An 18,689-nucleotide genomic window follows, 5' to 3' on the forward strand; every position below is an offset into this window, starting at 1 on the left:
CGAGCTGGCCCTGGACACTTACTCGGGGACCACTTGCTTGATCTGCGGCTTCACGTACCCGTCCATTCCTTTAGCTGCCAGGGGGAAAGGTGGTGAGAACCAGTTCTCTGGAAACTCCCAGGTGACACCGCCCACGGCCCTCTCTCTCTTCCCCACACTGACATGGGGCTTCAGGGGGCAGATTTTGCAGGGAATCCCAATAACCACCTGTGGATGGACCCAGCCCGAGGGTGTCCAGACCTCTGGCATCACTCTCATCCCTCCTCCTTCCTTTCCTCATCTCTGCCCTCACCTCTGCCCAGGAGACAGAATCAACAAGGAGCAAACCCAGCCGACGGATTGGAAACAGGGTGAGGAGGAAAAGTCTGCCCCTTCTCAGTCCTGCATTCAACTTGGGGGCAAGTTTGAGGGTGGGACGTGGTGAGTGCATTATCTGTGGGTTCGAAGCACCCCGACTCCTCCCTCAGCACTGCAGCCTCCTCCACGGGAACAGAAGTGAGAATCCAGTTAAGGTTTTGTTTTGAAGAAAGACGGGTCAAGCTTTCGCTTTCCCTCTTCTCAACTGTCAGTCCCAAAACCCCCGCCGTGAAGGTCCCATGGACCAAAACCCCCAGGGGAAACGGCCCTGAGCTCTTCATGGGGAGTCCCTGCCCCTGTGGCCAGGAGGCGGGGCGCTCCGGGGCAGGACCCACCGAGCACAGGAGTGTAGTACTTGGAGAAGACCTCGTCCTTGGGCCGGTCGGGGAACACGTAGTTGAGATAGCTGAGGTCCCCCAGCCGGTCAGCCAGGGACCGGATGGAGAAGTCCCGCGTGGTGAACGGCTTCAGGTTCCACAGGTTGCGGTCGGCTGTGAAAGGGAGAGCTCGTTCCCACTGACCTCAAGAGGGTGCGTGGGGCTTTAGGGCACCCCACACCATGCCCCTCGGCACAGGGCGAGGCAGTGACCAGAGGCCAGGCCAGGGCATTGGCGGAAGAGCGTGGACGTTACATGTCCCAAGTGGAAAATGAGAGGACGGGGAGGTGCTTCTGACCAAACGCTTTCCACATCCTGAATGCATGGAAAGGCCTGACAGACAATAGGGAGCAAGGAAGTGGGGGGCAGGGCTGCGGGGCCACTCACGAGAGTCAAACTTCCAGGCGATGGTGATGCCCCCAATTTCAGAGTCGCTAAAGCGCAACAAGAAGGTCCCATCAGGCTTATTGATGAGCAGGTCGTGGGCCTGTTGCTTATTCACAAAACCTAGGATGGCCCTGGGTACACGGAGCACCGTGTCACCGCCCGTCGGCAGCCACCTTGAGCCACAGCAACCCCCCAACCTCCGTGCCCCCCACTCCTCACCCGTCATTCCAGTGGGGCTTATGATGCTTCTTCAGCACCTCCATGACCCCATCGAACCATTGCCAGAAGGTGTAATTCCAGCCCGGCAGGTTCTCCTGGAAGCCCCCCGGAGAGCCCCGAGTCAGCTTGCGCCACTTATCACAGGTGGCCCAGGACAGGATCAGTGCCCTCGAGTCCTCGCTGGCCCCCCGGATCCCCACGCGACGTGGCCCACACGCCAGCCGGCCGTACGTGAGTTCCGCCCAACCCACGTGTAGGTGCTGAGAGCTCCTGGGGTCTCAGACACGCGGTCCGAGAAGATCCCGCAGGGTGGGAGTAGGAGGAGCGAAGTCCTCTGAGCTGGGCGACACCTCGAAGCTCACTCCTGCCCAAGCCTCTCATCTGACAGGTGGGGAAACGGTGGCGCAGAGGGAAGGGCCTAGCCAGTTAGTCAACAGTTCTGGGCTGCAAGCCCCAGCTCCAGTCCCTCGCCTTCACACCGCCTCCCTCCTGCGGGGCACGGGGCCCCATCTCTCCGGTTGTAGGAGAAGGCGGCTGGGGGCCTGCTGTTGGGGGGACAGGAGGCAGGACAGGTGGCCCCAGGCAGGCTCTGGCGGGCGCTCACCCTGTTGAACTGGGACCAGGACACGGACATGCTGCTGTAGTCCTCCAGGTGGCTGCTGCTGCTGTTGAAGAGTTTCTGTGCCAGGAACACGAGGTTCTCCTTGGTCAGGCCCCGGTTGCTCTGCACCTCGGCCTTGAACTTCATGTTGAGCGCGTCACACAGCTGTGGCCACAGCACTTTGTCGGGCACGGCGAAGGGCACCCGGCCCTGGGGGAAGAGGGGGGGGGCCCTGTGAGGAAACTGCTGGGTGATTTATTCCCTTAGCCTGTGAAAGGAAAATACCAGGGGCTGGAAGCAGGCTATGACATGGTCGTGTTTTTATGGATTAATGTCTGCTGGAGATTCGCAACACAAGTTCTGTGCCTGCTGAGGCTGTAGCAGCCCTCAGGCAGCCGCCAGTGGTGTCTGAGGGCTATGGGCACTTACATCTGCAAAGTCACATTTGTTCCCTCAGACAAAGCCTCTGAAACCACTCACAGAATCTAAAACTTGGAAGACATGAAAAATCACTCTCAAAAAAACCATTTATTGGAAGATGACAGGAATCAATCTCTATGCTATGGTGACCTCTTGAGAGGCCCAGTATGTACACAGAACTCAAGAACCCAAAATCCCACTTGTGCCTTCACTGAGATTCCCAAGGAATTAGTGAGAACTGACTAGGTGATGAGCATTTTGTCTGTCACGGAGGTTAATCATCCCGACAATGCTACGCAGCTTCACTGTCCCGTGCTGCAGGCACTTACTAGGGACTTCAGCTCAGAGAGGTAAAGTGAGTCAGAGGCAGGAAATGGAGGAGCTTGAATTCGCATACACTTAGCCTGAAGTCAAGCCCACGTTCTTTCCATCTCCACACACTCTCCACTCTGCCTCCCAATAAGAAAACAACATTTTCCAGGCCCTCCCTGGTGGGCCTGCAACAGTTAAAGCGCAGCACTATGAAACTGTCCACAGCAATTGCAGCACGAGTTTGATCCCAGCCAGGGAGGTGACCCGCATGGCGCGGCAGACCTCTCCTGACCAGCCCTCTGCTCCCCTCAGCGGTGTATTTCATCAATCTGCCTGTTCTGCTCCCCTTTCTGTCTCTATTGAGCCCTCTCACCCCCCGCACCTCTGGCTTGTACCCCAGTTCTGTATGCATAAATGAAAATCTTTTAGAAAAGAAAACATTTTCCTTATATCTGGGGGAGGGGGTGACACCAGCATCAAGACCCTGAAACCCACAGCCCCAGGAATTCACTCACAGGCTCTGCAAAAGCGTTGTCCCAGAGCACGGTGGCTGTGGCGTTGTTGTCCTGGCTGCCGTGAACGATCACCACTACTGGGAGGGACAGCGTCTGGAAGACAGGGGGGCTGAGGTTGCACCACACATGGCCTGCCTCCCCGTTCTTCAGCCCCCACACGTTCTTTCCCCTTAAGAGTCGGTAAATGTCACCTTGAATAGAGAATTTGAATGGGAGAATAGGACTTTCCACACTGACACAATCTTAGAGAAATTTTAGCTATTTTAAGAGGTATAACTAGATACCTTTGCAGTATGAGTGAGTCTCTCAAAGTTACTATGAGATCTTCATATCACAAAAGCACTTTTATATCCGCTCTTTATAAGGAGAGAGAGCAGCATGTGCAAACATTCCTGGCAAATGCCTAAAACTACAACTGTCACTCAGGGCCACCCTGAGTGACATTTCTCCTGACCCACTTTCTGCTGTAGCTCCAGTTATTTCAGTTTGTTAGTATTGGCTTGTCTCTAGAGAATCTAAGAGACACAGTTTGAGGATGAGGTCTCCCCACTTTCTGTTCATCACAATAGAAAATGTTCCAAAAGTTCTTTTGTGATATAAACACATAACACAGCTGAGCGGGGAGGGGATGTTTACCTTAACTTGAAAAACCAACTCATTTCCACCAACACTGAACTGTGATTCAAACAGGATTGTAAATTTCTCTTCTGTCACTGACTCGGCTCCACGACGATCAGACCTCTTAATTCGTTTCAGGGACTGCGAAGGTGAACGAGAGGATGAGGAAGCCCCCAGAGACTAGCGAGAACATGGGCTCTCCCTCTTCGCTCGCTCTCACCATGTTCCTGAAGTGGGCGCTCAGGGTGCCGGTGGCCTGGTGGTACTCCATCACGCAGCAGTTGTTCAAGATCTCGCCGCTGTAGTCACTGCGAGACAGACAACTGAGCTCTCAACCCACAGAGAAACTCAGTGCACAGGGCAGAATGTACATTTAACTTCTTACAGAACAACCCCTAGTATTCCTGCTCTGAGCACCAAAAAGTCAGAAGCGGCAACACTGCCTACAGAGGGGTGGCGCAACTTCCGAGGGAATGCAGATTTCCAGGAAAAGACTGGAGGAAGTGGGCCGTGGGGGAGGCCACACTGTCCCCATCAACAGGACAGGCCCCGGGACGGTCAGGTGCCTGGCTCGGGGCGGTGCCGCAGGGGGGGCACACCTACTTGCGAGTGTTCTCGTTCTTGAGCAGCGACTTGGCCTGCTGCTCGCTGATGATGGTGGCCTTCACCTGGGGCGGGTTCATGTGCACGTTCAGCTTCCCGCCCACCAGCAGGCGCACGGTGGCCGCGAACTTGGTCTGGGTCTTCAGGACCTGGGGGGGCTGCTTCTCGATGATGAAGGTGCTGTGGGGACACAGGAGGCACTCAGGGGACGGCCTCCCCGGCCCCTCCCGCGGGGGCTCGGCGGGAGGAGGGGGCGGCAGGGAGGGGGGCCAGGCCCGGCGGGAACCCAGCAGCCAGCCTGGGTTGGCCTGGGCTGGGGGGGCCACACCCAGCAGCCTGGGCAGCGGGGCCCGGGGGGCGTGAGCGCACGAGGCGGAGACAATTCTGGGCTCCCACCTGCTGCCCCCACCACCCCGACACCGTCCACATGGGGCTGCGCCCGCCTGCGGGGCACGGGCGAGAGGCGGCCGTCACCTGGTCACCAGGGCTGAGATGATGTCTGTGATGGTGGCATTGACCTCCGCCAGCATCTCCTCCACCGGGCCGGGGATGGGCAGCTGCTGGCACAGGTGCTCAGCCCTGCGGATCTGCTGCCGGTTCTGCCAGATGATCTCGGCCAACTTCTCACACCTGCATGGAGCCCCAAGGCCAACGGGAAGGTCACCGGCTCCCTCTGTCCAGGCCCCAGGCCGAATCTGGGAGCTTCCCAGTCGGGAGAGAACCCCGAGATGAGGCCCAACTGCAGCCCCACCGGGAAGGCTTGGCGCCTCGGCTGCCTCTCTGAGCCACCCAGCGAGCGGAGCACACGCCCCGCCTTCCAGGGACAGGGAAGGGGCCAGGAGGAGGGGCCCTGGTCAGCGTCCAAACAGCCGGGCCCTGCTCCCTTCACCAGCAGTGACGCCGACCCTGGGGAGGTGACAAGGTGCGGACACCGAAGTCCACCTCGGGAAGCAGCACCACCGGGGACAGGACCGTCCCGGTCAGGGGGAGCCGGCCGGAAGCACCCCTGGGTGCCTGCCCGCCCCGCCACCCCCTCCCGTCCGCTTCCCCCAGCCCCTTACCAGGACTGCAGCACGTCCAGGCTGCCCTCGGGGGGCCCTCCGTTCCCGGCCAGCTGCTGCCGCCGCTTCCACTGAATCAGTTCATCGTCCAGAATGATGGTCTGCTGCTTCCGCAGCAGCTGCAGGGTCTTCTGGTGCTTCTCCGCCAGCTCCTGAGGGAAGCAGGGGACAGGCCTGCTGGCTCACTCTGCAGGCAGGGCCAGGCCCCGGCACCCCTCGGCCCCCCTGCTCTGCCCCACAGCCCCCACAGCAAAGAAGGAAGGGCTCTGCCCCCCTCGGGGCCCCGCCCTCTCCGGGGCCCCACGCAGCTCGGGGCGTGGCCCTCCAGGCCTGGGCAGGCCGCAGCTCCCACTCACCACGCGGTACTGCTGCAGCGTCTGCGCCTCGCGCTGGAGCCAGGCCTCCAGGGACACCTGCTTCTGCTGCAGGGCCGTCTCCCGGCTCAGACGCTCCTGGGGGTTCAGCTGGCTCAGCTGGCTAAACTGAGCTAGAGGAGGGGACAGACACCCACACTGTCATCCAGCGGGAAGCCACACGCATCTTCCTGGAGCAAGACCCTCTCGGGGCACGTCAGCGTCTGTGGGCCGAGGTGCAGCGGCCAGAAGGCCTGCTGCTGGCCTCCCGACTCTCAGCTGCCCTCCAGGGAGGAGGTGGAAGCCTGTGGCACAGCTGAGAGGATCCTGCCCGTGGCTTCCCCCCCAAACACACACTGGCTGCCCAGCCCTCCTCACAATGTCCAGCTTGGAGCCACGTGGCCTACTGAGCCTTGTGCCCTCACCGTCTCCTGGCTGGGTCACCTCAGGCAAACCACTTTTCTCGCCCGTGCCTCGGTTTCCCTGCGTGTAAAGCTGGGGAATCATGGCACCTGCCTCGGGCGCCCGCTATGAGGAGCAGCAGCTGACGTCACGGGAAGTGTCCAAGAAACTCCCGGCACAGGTAAGGTCTATGTAAGAGTTAGTCCTGATGGGCTCAGGGGCCACGGGAGAGGCCAGGGTAGGCACAGCAGCTGCCCCGACCTCACCCAGCTGCGTCTCCTCGGGGCAGGCCCTCTGCCGCCTGCGCCCCGACTCCCGGACCACCGCACCCCTCTCGGGGAAGAGGGGTTCACCGGACAGGCCTGTGCAGGCCGGGGCTGTGTGCGCTCACACACCAACCGGGGAGACAGAGAGCCCGGGCCCGCTGGGACCCACAGCAGCGAGACTCTCAGGAAAGTGAGGGTGGAGGGAGGCAGCCGCTCTCCACACCAGCTGTCAGGAATCCCATCAGAGGCGGGGATAGGTGGTCGGTGTGGCTTCCATGCCCTTTCCAAAATGTCTGTAAAGAGACACTTAGGTCATAGGGCACACGGAGAGAGTCACACAAGGAACACCTGTGCCACCGACCCCGCCTAAGAAGCCAAGCGTTTCCGAGCGGAGGCCGCCTGTGCACCGTCCCCTGCTCGCAAACCCATTCTGCTCTCTGGTGTCCTAAATGCTTTGCCCGGTGACCTTTCTAAATGGCCTGCAAGCAAGGCTGAGTCAGGAGGCTGTGAGCGTCAGCATGGCCTGGTAAACTCCTGGCAGGCCTCTGAAGCCATGTCACACTGACCCAGACCCTGCTCTGCGGACGCACAAGCTAGGACAGACAAAAGCAAGTCCAGCTCTTCCTAGAAATGCCCAGAAAAAAGGGTGAGAAATATGGTTTTAATGTCACTGTAGGGCCTGAGCAGGTTAAATATTGTCCAGCTGAGAACACAGTGGGGTGATCTAGACAAGCACATGGGGAATCCTGCCCTCACAGAGAGGTGGTGGTGATACCAACACCTGAACCCCAAATCTCCATGCAAGATGACCCACTTAGGTCTCTCCTGGCAATTTGCAAAAACTTCTGGGGAGGAAGCCAGGAGACATGAAGCAACTGTTTGCTCCACTGGAGGGAAATGAGTCTTCCCTTGCACAAACATATCAATAGGCTGTTCTTCCAGTTGTTGATAAATGAGATTAAATTTACATAGCATCATGAGCACAACCCTTAGCTAGATTCCAAACCTAAGTCCATAAATAGGAAACAGAACACCCAAGAATAAAATCATCAATTCCATCAACCAGTCAAACACCTTAGGCAGAGAAAATAGTCTGAAATCTCTGTTTCCTAATGTAGGAACCTGGGGTCAGTCCAGGGTACATTACAATGGGAGCAATACACAGTAGGATTACTACTCAGCACCTACTGGATTCAGGCAATGTGATATTACCCAAGTAAGAGAGACACTGGCAGGGCAGGGTGAGGAGGAAAGCTTAAACAGGACAGTTAAAAGAGAGCTGTAAGTGCAGCTTTAAATAATAGATATCAGAATGAAAAAAGGAGAACAAGAGGAACAACCCCTAAGAAGGGACAGAACCCTGTCTCAGCACCATGAAGCTATCTGCAGCCACTGCAGCATGAGTTCGATCCCCAGCCAGGGAGCTGACCCACAGGGTGCAGCAGACCTCTCCTGTTTTGCCTTCTGCTCCCCTCAGTAGTATATTTCAGCCAACCCATCTGTTCTTCTGTCCACTCTGTCTTTGGTGAATCTTCTCACCCCCACACCTCTGGCCTGCACCCCAGCTCTTATATGCATAAATAAATAAAATAAATCTTGACAAAAAAGCTGTTAAAAAAAACTAAGAAGGCACAAAACAGAAACTAAATAAAACATAGTAGACCTCACTGTAACTGTACTAATAAAAATTATGTTAAATGTCAATGAAATAAACACTTCAATAAAGGTAGAGATTGTGAGAATAAATACAAAAGCAAGACTCAGCTATATGTTGTTTGCAGTTTAAGTTTTAGCAAAAATATGAATAAGGGTGATTTGGTGATGGGAAACTCAAGGGGACTGCAACTGAAATGGAAAAATGCACAAAAATATGTAAAAATAAACTATTATAAAAATGAATAAAAGATATGCTATGTTAGCTAGGGCTACAGTTAGAACCCTTATGTTAATACCATATAGACTTCAAGTAAAAAGTATTACTAGAGATCAAAAAAGATATTTCTTAGTTAATAAGGTATCAATTGGGAAGACATATAATCATAAATCTATATGAATCTAATAACAAAGCTCCAAAATACATAAAGGAAATATGTACTGAAATAATTGTGTAATAATAGAAGTACACAATTGTACAATATAATGGGAGATTTTGATAACTCTCTTTCAAAAACTAATAGAACAATTAGGTAAAAAATGAGTAAAGACACAGATTAGAGTTTCTCAACATATGGATTGGGGATCATCCTACAGGGTCCCCAAGGCCCTTAAGGGGAATCCAAGAGTTAAAATTATTTTCACAAGGTCACAAAACCTTATTTACCTTCTCTATTTATCTGTTACAAGTATACAGTGCAGTTTTCTACAGCTGTCCCCTATTAAGTATAACACTAAAGAGGTTTGAAAAATGTAGAACAAAGTCACTCTACTCACTAAATTTTGTACTGGAAAATAAGAGTGTTGGTGTGTGTGTGTGTTTTAAACTATACCTTTCATATTTACATTGATTTTGTTACTGCTTTTTTTGAGTGAAACACTTGTAGAACATACATTCTTTTCAAATACATAAGAACCACTGCCCAGATACAGCAGGTGAGGGATTGTAAAACAAGTCTCAATTCATTTAAGAAGAACTGAAATCGAATAGAATATGTTCTCTGAAGCAACGAAAAGCAATCATGGAATGAAAATGAAATCAATAACAATATTAAATCTAGAAAAAACCAAATATTTGTAAATGAAACTTCTCAAATACACTTCTAAAAATGTTTAGGTGAAATAATGAGAAGAACAATTAGAAACTATTTTAAACTGAATGATGATGAATATACCATATATGTAAAGTCATGTGTAGCTAAAACATTGTGAGAGGGAAATTAATAGCCCTGAATATATATTAGAAATGAAAGACTTAAATTCAATGACCTAAGTTTGAAGATGTCAGAAGAGCAAAGTAAAAGGTGGCCTGACACTCCTATCTTTCTTAGGCTGGTGTAGTACAGCCTGGAGTGGGAACAAGATGGGCCATGTTCTAAGACTCCTCAAATTGCACATGGAGTTAGCTCCCTCCAATCTTCCTTTACTCACACCCTTATCATGGCATTTCTTGGAAAACTATAGACAGGAAAACTTTCCATTGTCACTTTCACCTCTCAACTCTACCTCCTTTCAGTGAATGAGGTCAAGAAGGAACATTTCCAGAGTTATACCGCTTCCCCTCTGATTAGGGGACACTTTATCCACATTCAGTCACTCATTCATTGAGCTACTCATTGAATACCTACAATCAGGGAGAGAACACTAGTTAGTAAAGAGATCTTAGGATGTTATCTCTAGTTAAGATCCAGTTACATGACTTATAAGCCATCTACACCAAAATATTTGTTCTCTTTTAACCTCAGTTTTACCATCTGCAAAATAGGGATAAGAGAGCTATCTACTTCCTAGAGCTGTTGTCAAGGTCGAATTGAATAATTCATGCAAAGGGATAAATCTAGAACCTGGCCCCAGCTGGGGCTTAATCACTAAGAGACATTACACTTCCTGTGAAGTGCTGGGAGATCTATAGACGCCACCCCACAGAGTGGCCTCACTCTCTCCTCCAACTCACTCCCCGCTGCACCAGCCTCACCCTGGATCCTCAGGCTCTCTTGATACTGGATGATGAAGTACTCTTGCGTCTGCTGCAGCTTCTTCAGCTCATTCTCTGTGTCCTGAGTGACCAGCCGCAGCTCCTCAAAAGTCTGGTTGATCTGAAGGTGCTTCTGGGACATGGCGTCCACAAGGCTCCCGGCTGGAGCAGTTCCCTGGACACAGACGGGGGAGAGCGCAGGCGCGGTGAGTGGGCCCGGAGGGCGGGACAGCGCTGCAGCCCTAGTCCAGAGGAAAAGCCAGCGCCGGAACCTGTCCCTAAAGTTCGAGTCAGCGGAATTGCAAACCCGGCTTGTGAGAACTGGGTAGAGCAGACAGGTGAGCTGGCAGATGACACCCCGTCACAGAACACGGCAGAAATACCTGTGCAGAGTCAGCCTCCAGCAGAGGACCCCAAACAGGGCTCACCCACACTCTCCCTGCAGCAACCAGAACTCAACAAGTGCCGGAGTTCCCTGGGTTTTCCTGCCAATGGTGCCCACCCCACACTTCACATTCACTGACCAGGATCACAGATGTGCCAGAAGCTGGGACTCAGAGGGGAACAATGGGAACACACTGTCCACTCTGGAGACCGGCTTGTGACTGAGGGGGGAGGGTGAACCTCTCACAGGCAGTGTCTAGAGACGCCAGAATGAAGTAAAGGGGGGGGCACCCCCAGGCCTTGGTGGATCCAGCCATGTAAGGGTCTTGGCTGTTCCATTCCTTAACACCTGACAGGACAGGGCTGTCTCAGGCCTTCCCAACGAACGTTCTCAGAATGAAATCCAAAGTCTTTTCCGCAGCATTCCCTGCCCCAGTGACAGCCTCTGCCTCCCTCCACCCCAGCTCCACTGTGCCCAAACACACTCTCTACTTTCTGTCCCTTGAACACACAGCCTGTTCCTGCCTCGGGGCCTTTCCACTTGGTGCTCTATCACTCTGGAACATTCTGGTACCAAATCTTCCTGAGGCTGACTCATCAACCGGCACTTTCAGGGTGGCCTTCTCTAGTGGGCCAATTTATAACAGCACTCCCCCTTATTCAAACGTGTCTTGCTGCTTTTCCTTCTGCTTTGTCTGCTCCCTAGCCTTGGATATGGGCCCTTGTCTGTCTTATGTATCACGACATCCCCAGGATTTCAAGGAGATCAGAGGAGACCAGAAAGCTTGCAGGCTTGGGGCCTCTGCAGTGGCACAGGAGTTAAAGGCAGCACTATGAAGTTGTCCACAGCACAGCTTCTGTCTCGCCTGCTGCTCGCCTCAGCAGTGTATCTTTCACTAGATCTGACTGTTCTGCTCACGACTCTGTCTCTGGTGAATCTTTTCACAACCACCAGACCTCTGCCCTACACCCTACTTCTTGTATAAATAAACAAATCTTTAAAAAAAAAAAAAAACAAAACTTGCAGGCTGGAAGAAGCAGAGACTCCTTGACCACAATCCACAATACCTGTGTCGTAGACATGTCTTTCTGTACTGGAATGGAATTTATGCTTACCTTGACAGGTGGCTCTGTGATGACCAAGTCAAGGAACTCAAAGTGGTACTAGAAGGCCAATTGTGACCTGGCTCCAGTCCCCCCTCTGCCCTTGCCTACCAGGCTTCCCTGGGTGCGCTGACTACTCACACGCCTTCAGTGTGATGACATGTGCAGGCCTTCCTGCCCTGCCCCCACCGTGACTTTGGCTCAGAACTCATCCTTCTTCCTTCCTTCCTTTCGCTACTGTAGTTCTGACACCTCTTTCCTCCAGACACCCCGCCAGTCTGAGTGGGGTACTTTTTTCTATCTCGTCCAACTTACCGCTTAGAGAAGCTACCATTCCCTGGTGCCTTTTGGGAGGGGACCAGGACTTGATCTGCTTCTTCAGTTCTAGTCCAGCATCAGCTGTATGGCAGAACCTCCATAAATGTTCACTGAATAAACTAACATTCCTAAAATATCAGTGTCCCCAGCAATAAATGAATAATCTAGCCTATGCTCCAGGCACTATATGATTTTTATCTATGACATACAATTAATAAAATTCATTTTTTTTTATTGCAGAGAACAACGGCATGATTGGCCAACCAGCTGTTCTGTGTCTTTGCAATTTTGGAACCTGTTCTTCCTCCCTGGGGTCCCCTTCTCTGTGTTTGCCAGAGTTAGTTCTTCCAACACAGCCCATTTCTCCTCATAGGCTCCACCAGAGAACATTTGTTATTTTGACCCCAGCCCCACTTATTGACAAATGTTTTCCCTGGTGACTTAGGATGGAAACTTGGTCATAGATTGACTTTTCCAGCTGTGTGTGTGTGTGTGTGTGTGTGTGTGTTTAAAGTTTCTTCTCCTTCATGGGTCTATTTGTCTATCCCTGTACATATTTGATCCTCATAAAATTCCAGCAATGTGAGACCTATTACACTTGCCATTTGCAATCAAAGAAACAGACTCAGAGAGCTTAAGATTGCTCAAGTCACACAGTTAGTAGGTAGCAGAGCCAGGGGCTGAGCGGGGGGTCACCCTACACCTGTCTTTGAGACTGTCTCTCACAGTGCCATGTCTCTTCATTGTTGGCGCTCTCTTTATGCCAGTGTTGGGAAAAGACTTGTACCTGCAGAGGAAGGTACAGGGAGGCCTGCCCAAGCCGCCCGGGCCCACGGACACTCACGTTGTTGGCTTCTCGGACCAGCCTCTGCTCGTTGTACAAGATGTGGCGGATGCAGCGGACCAGCTCCATGGGGCAGCGGTCATATGTGTTCTGGAAGAATCCAACAGCAATTGCCAGGGGGCCACCCCTGCTCCCAGCACACCCGTCACGGTGCACTGCCACCCTCGAGACCCGCCTCTGCTCTCTCCAGGAAGCCTCAAGACGGTCACCGGTATGATACATCTATCTCTCCTTGACTTGACTTCCCCTCCCAGACCTGCACATGTGGTTGGCAGTGTGTTAGAAACCCACAGCTTACAAAGCACTTGCAATCTGCCAGCTTCTTTGACGTTCACAACACAGAAAACCCACAACATAAGTAATGTTATCATTCCCACTCCACAGATGAGAAAACTAATTCTGAGAGCGGCTGAGTACTTGTCAGGAGACAAACAAGTGAGCGAACAGATGACTCAAGACTCAGAGCATCAAATGCCAAGGTCAAGGTACTTTCCATCATACTCCTGGCCCTGGGTTCCTATTTTGTTTCCCTCTTCCGCCCAGCTTTCTCCTGTTTCCTCCTTTTCCTGTGGTCAGCTTTTCATTTCCCTGACACAGGACTACTTGTATTTAAAGACACTCTAAGAAAGACAAGTAAGTTCCAGTAAATGTTTGATCACCTACATCCCACTCCTGCTTCCACAAAAACCTTCTCTCTCTCCCCTATCCTCCTGTCCTACTCCATGTAAAGGAGAAACTGCATCTTATGTCAGAAAAGCCATGATGCATTTTTGCTGGAAAGACATAGAAAAGGGGGCCTCCCTGGTAGCACAAGGAGTTAAGGTGCAGCACTATGAAACTGTGGCCACTGCAGCCACTGCAGCATGAGTTCAATCCCTGGTCAAGGAGCTGACTCACATGGCACAGCAGACCTCTCCTGTCTCACCCACTGCTCCCCTCAGCAGTGTATTTCAGTAGATCTGCCTGTTCTGCTCCCCATTCTGTCTCTGGCGAAACCTCTCAACCCCCACATCTCTGGCTTATACCTCAGGTCTTAAATGCATAAATAAATAAATCTTTAAAAAGAAAAACATAGAGGAAATACTTCATGACTTCCGATAACCCAACAAATGTTTCATTCGGGGACCTTCATCCAGCTCTTGCCTCTAGAGCTCCTGTGCCCCCTTACTTCTGCAGGTCTCCGAGTTTTAAGAGATATGTCTCACCCCAAGAGATATGTCTCACCCCAAGAGATATATCTCCTTTCTAGAATCTGTCCATCTGCCTTCTTCCACAAAAAGAATCTTGATTCAGTCTACCTCTGTCCCTTCTGCTTGGTCAGTTCAAAATGCCACTGACTCGGGCACAAACATACCTCATTGCTCGCTTCATAAAATACCAAGAGAATCTGACAGGTCTGATTTAAAAAGAGGGGGTGGGGGAAGTTGAAGCACAGAAAAGTTGCCAACAAACTTAAGGTCACATGGTGAGTCAGTGACCAGGAAAATACCAGGGGTTCTGATGCTGGAAAGAAAGGCAGACCCCGCTTTCCTGTGGAGGGCCCAGCTGCACCCACCTGGAGCTGGGTGGCGTAGTGCCCCAGCTTGATCTTCAGTAAGAACCCATCTTCCCCCACCTGATGCTCCGCCTTCTTCTGCAGCTCCTGCACCAGGCCCTCCAGGAGCTGGGTGGCCTGGGCTCGGTCCTGGGGACTGTCCAGGTCGATGGCATCCCTTGGGGCAGGGTTGGGGAGAGAACCTACTTGGACAAGGCAGTCAGGCGTCAAGGGACAGGGAAATCCCAGGCTTGTGACTAAGTGCGCTCCAGAGCCACGAGGCTTGTTCCTGGCACTTCCACAGGCATCGGTCTAGACGCATCCCTTCTCCCCTCCCAGACTCCCATTTCCCTGTTCCCTTTCCCAGGGACACTGCCCATGCCCCTTCCTCACAGAGAGGGGCAGACAGACCAGACTCGTGGAACCACAAAGACCTAAAGGGTAGGGACCTGGACAGCGAGGAGGGGCAGGGCCGGACACCTACCAGGGCTGGCTCTCAATCCACTGTGCTAAGTAGTGCCGGACCTCGATGGGAAAGTGCTGCCCATACAGCACCTGCATCTGGCGCAGGGCATCTCCTTGCAGCTGCTGGGCCTGGATCCAGCGCGCCATGACATTCACCTAGGGCCAGCAGAGGCTCAAAGAGGTGCCTCCTCCACACAAGAGCCGGCTGGGCCTGCCCTGGCCCGGCCATGCCCACCCATCCCTGGACCGCAGTCAAGCCAGGCCCCTCCCTTTCCACAGACTCACTTTCCTGTGCGGGAAGAAAGATGGTGTGGAGGGGAAGGCCGCCCTTCCCTCCAAAAAGGAACCCGCTGAGGCTTGGGGAGGGGCTCTCGAAAGTCAGTTGCCCTCCCCCTCTTCCTCTCCCCTCGCCCCACCGGGGCTTCCCCAGAGGGGGGGACGGCTAGAAACTGAAAGAGAAACTCGGTGGAGCCCCATAGGTCCCCTGGAAAGGGCTGCAAGAATCCCCCTAACCTGCCTCCAGCCCCAACTCCCAATTTCTGGGAAGTGGGGATATTCCAGGCCAAAGTTAGGGAAACGCCGCTAGCGGCTTCGGCTGGACGGCTGGGTCCCGGGGGCACGTGGTTCTGGCTGTTAAGGAGCCAGGATTGGGAGCCCTCCTCTGCCCCTCTCCGACTGCGCCCCCCAGTTGTGGCCCAAGGTCTCCCACTGTCCAGCCCGACAGCGCCCCCTGCCCACTGCGGGCAAGGATGCCTCCCGTCCTCGACCCCCTCGGTCCATCAGTGCGCCTCGTCCCTCGTCCGCCCTGTGCCCAAACTCGCACTCGGTCCTGGAGACCGCTCGCTGCACCCGGGCCGACCGTCGGGCCTCGGGGCCCCGGGCGTGGGGTCCGGACAGAAGTCGATGCCCGCTGTCCGTGCGCGGCGCCGGGCCGCTGCCCACCCACCCACCTGATCCAGCCGAGCCGACCGGCGGCGGGGCCCGCTCTCCGCCCCGCGGTTCTCGCTCGGGCCCGGGCTCCAGGCGGCGGCGGCGGCTGTTACTACAGGAAGGAGCAGAGAGCAGCGATTTCCTCCTCAAAGGTCAGCTGCCTCCGATAGACCATACACAGCGCGCGAGCTCTCGCCAACACCCCTCCCAGCCTCCGCCCTCGGCCGCAGGCTCCCTGGCGAGTGCGCAGCGGCGGCCGAGACCGCGGCCCCAGGCGGCCTGGCTGGGCGGCGCCCGGCGTGGGGGCTGCCCCCGACGGCGGGGTCCCCCGCTCCGGGAGTCCCAGCCAACTCTCGCCTGCAGCCGGGCAGAGCTGCCCTTGACGGTGCAGGGCTAGAAGCTATGGAGTGGCCGGAGGATGGGGGTGGGAGGGCAGGGAAATCCCGGGCTCTGGAAATCCCGAGCCTGGGCCTCAGTTTTCTCCTCTGCAAAAGGAGAGGAGGGTAGGGTTGCGCTAGCTGGAGATGCGTCCCAGCGCTGGCGTTTGTCATCTTTTGAGTGTGGATTAAAACATTAAATGTGTGTGCGTGTTTGAGTTTATGTGGGTTGCGGACCCAGTTTCTGTGACTTCACAGGCCACGTCCTAGGGAGGGGGACAGGCTGGGGATTCCAGAGAAGCCAGCTCACCGGAGAGCCCCACCTCCCTCCTTCCATTCCTCCCACCGCCTGTGCACAAACCCTCTAGGTAGAAACAGAAAAGAACCTAAGCAACTGTTTCGCCTCCCCCACCCCTGAACATTTGCAGATAAGAAATGGATGTTGAGAAGAAAAAGGCCGGCCAGAGTCCCCCAGGACACACGGTCCAGCAGACAGACTAGGGCAAGTGACCCTGCACTCTGCCGGTCCCCCAGCCCAGACACATCTGGCTGACGCTACCTTGAGCGAGTCCAGGGAGGGGCTGTCTTGAAACCTCAAGCCCAGGATTCCTGGCCACAGCAGGGACTTCTCCCCTGAGCCTTGCCTGGAGGCAGCTCCCCCCACCCCATTTCTAGATCCCCTCCTGGGACTGTGGAGTTGGGCACCGCTGGACTGGAAACCTTCCATCCCCTTTGCCCAGCTTCCCTCTCCTCTGGGCCTCCCCTCTGCTTGGCAGCTGGTATTGGCAGCGTTAGGGGAGGGGCCAGCCTGGCGGCTACTCACAGCTCAGCGGGGCCAAGGCCTGTGTGTGTGTGTGTGTGTGTGTGTGTGTGTGTGTTCACTGTTCTGTAGGGCTCTGTGTGTAGGGGAGTCATATTCCTCTCCCTTCCTCCCTCATTCCTTCTTAGATCTGACTTCTCCCCATTCCCTCCCCCACCCCCTCGCCCTCCATTCTTCCCCCTCATCACCTCCCCCACTTTCATTCTTTTTCTGTGTGTGTGCTTCAGAGAAAAACCAAAGTTTAAGGCTGCAGGAGGTGGAATGTCTGGGTCCCCTCCCACCACCCCACTCCCACTTCCATATGTGGTCGCTGTCTCTCAGTTGGCAAGATGACAAGGAAAGGAATCGAAAACTGTAAGGGGGTTCTGAAAGGCTGGGGGAACTTGCCTCTGGCTTGTTCTGCAGGGGTCTTGGGGGGGCACAATGCCTTTCCCTTCCTTCTTCCCCCATCTGTGCAAATAGCTTGTCAGAGGATGGTCAGACACGTATAGCTGGAGGGTCACCTGGAATGGGTCAAGAATCAGCACTGGGAGGGCCTCCCTGGTGGCAGGAGGAGTTAAACACAGATCTACAGAGCTGTCCACAGCCACTGCAGCCAGAGTTCTATCCCCTGCCAGGGGGGTGACCCATGAGAAGCAGCAGACCTCTCCTTGCTCGCCTGCTGCTCCCCTCAGCAGTGTATTTCAGAAGATCCACCTGTTCTATTCCCCCTTCTGCCACTGGTGACTCCCTTCACCCCTGCACCTCTGGCTTGTACCCCAGTTCTTGCGTGCATAAATAAATAAATCTTGAAATAAAGAAGGAATCAGCACGGAAGCAGCTGCAATGACTTTACACGTGGGGAACAGAGGCTAGAGAGCAGCGTCCTGGCTGATAACGTGCAGTCTGTCAGTGGGAGCTCCAAACCCACACCACACTGTGCTCTCCAGCTCTCACGTCAAGCAGGTGTGTAAGACCCTTGGCAGGAGTAGGCTCTCTGGGTTTCCAAGCTCTGCAAGCCAGGACTGCAGGGCAGAGGTCAACTCTTGGGGTACCCCTACAGTGGGCTACCGGGAGGGGCTGGCCTGGGGTCCCTGCTCGAGTGGAGGCCCTCTCCATCCATTTCCAGGCCCCTGCCTCTCCAGGCTCTCCCCAGCCCCTTCAGCTGGCAGCCCCACCCACCAAACATCTGGGCCGGGCTTGGCTAGGGAATGAATAGTCCTCCCTGAAAACTAGCATTGAGATGCTATGAACAAAACCAGAGCTCCTGACATGAAAGGGTGTGCCCAGGGCTTTTGAAGACCCTGTGTCTTCTCTCTCACACACACCTTGTGTCTGGTGGCAGCAATCCCCCGCTGCTCCCCCCGCCCCCCGCCACCCCGGCTCTCTACCCATCTGGCCTCTTGGTGAGGCCCCGGACCCCAAGGTTCTGCACTGCCTTTTCTGCTCCTGCTTTTGGATTCTCCTTCTTGATTCTTTTTCTTTAGGTCTCTCTCTGGTTCTGTCTGTGTTCCTTTCCATTTCTTTGAGCCTCTGTCCTTCTTTTGGGAGGCAGTGGGGAGGGGAGGAGCTCTGGAGCTTTCCCAGGATGGCCAAAGGCCACCCAAGAGAGTGGAGGAGGGAAGGATGTCAGAGTTGGGTTGGGGGCAGAGGTGACTGTGGTCAGGGCTCCGGATAACACAACTACCCGGAAATGTCAAATTTGGGGTTTCTTTTTGCTTTCAGTCCCCTGGTTTGGTCTCTGCTATTTCCCACCACAAAGCACCCTGGTGGTTTTAGGGGCCCAGACTAGAGAGGAGAAAACAGTCTAGAGGA

General features: G+C 54.3%; 1 protein-coding gene across 2 annotated transcripts in view; it reads right to left on the reverse strand.

Moving 5' to 3' along the window:
- LOC101632503 (signal transducer and activator of transcription 5A) overlaps positions 1-15,854 on the reverse strand; it is an 18,389-nt gene extending 2,535 nt beyond the window's left edge. The window contains exons 1-17 of one of the 2 annotated variants that reach the window (XM_012726543.1): positions 15,719-15,854; positions 14,788-14,924; positions 14,325-14,481; positions 12,770-12,859; positions 10,120-10,294; positions 5,827-5,957; positions 5,471-5,622; positions 4,884-5,039; positions 4,410-4,589; positions 4,027-4,114; positions 3,825-3,947; positions 3,189-3,281; positions 1,945-2,151; positions 1,341-1,435; positions 1,122-1,168; positions 693-848; positions 23-74 (exon numbers count right to left, since the gene is read on the reverse strand). In XM_012726543.1, coding sequence (XP_012581997.1) covers positions 23-74; positions 693-848; positions 1,122-1,168; positions 1,341-1,435; positions 1,945-2,151; positions 3,189-3,281; positions 3,825-3,947; positions 4,027-4,114; positions 4,410-4,589; positions 4,884-5,039; positions 5,471-5,622; positions 5,827-5,957; positions 10,120-10,294; positions 12,770-12,859; positions 14,325-14,481; positions 14,788-14,915 — 2,030 coding nt within the window. In that variant the 5' untranslated portion in view covers positions 14,916-14,924; positions 15,719-15,854. Of the gene's footprint in view, positions 1-22; positions 75-692; positions 849-1,121; positions 1,253-1,340; positions 1,436-1,944; positions 2,152-3,188; positions 3,282-3,824; positions 3,948-4,026; positions 4,115-4,409; positions 4,590-4,883; positions 5,040-5,470; positions 5,623-5,826; positions 5,958-10,119; positions 10,295-12,769; positions 12,860-14,324; positions 14,482-14,787; positions 14,925-15,718 lie in introns of both variants that reach the window. The other variant, XM_004684170.2, reaches the window with a different exon arrangement.
- Between the last annotated feature and the right edge of the window lie 2,835 nt (positions 15,855-18,689).

Source organism: Condylura cristata, unplaced genomic scaffold (genome assembly GCF_000260355.1).
Source record: "Condylura cristata isolate star-nosed mole 26May11 unplaced genomic scaffold, ConCri1.0 scaffold00017, whole genome shotgun sequence".
Classification (NCBI taxonomy): domain Eukaryota; kingdom Metazoa; phylum Chordata; class Mammalia; order Eulipotyphla; family Talpidae; genus Condylura; species Condylura cristata.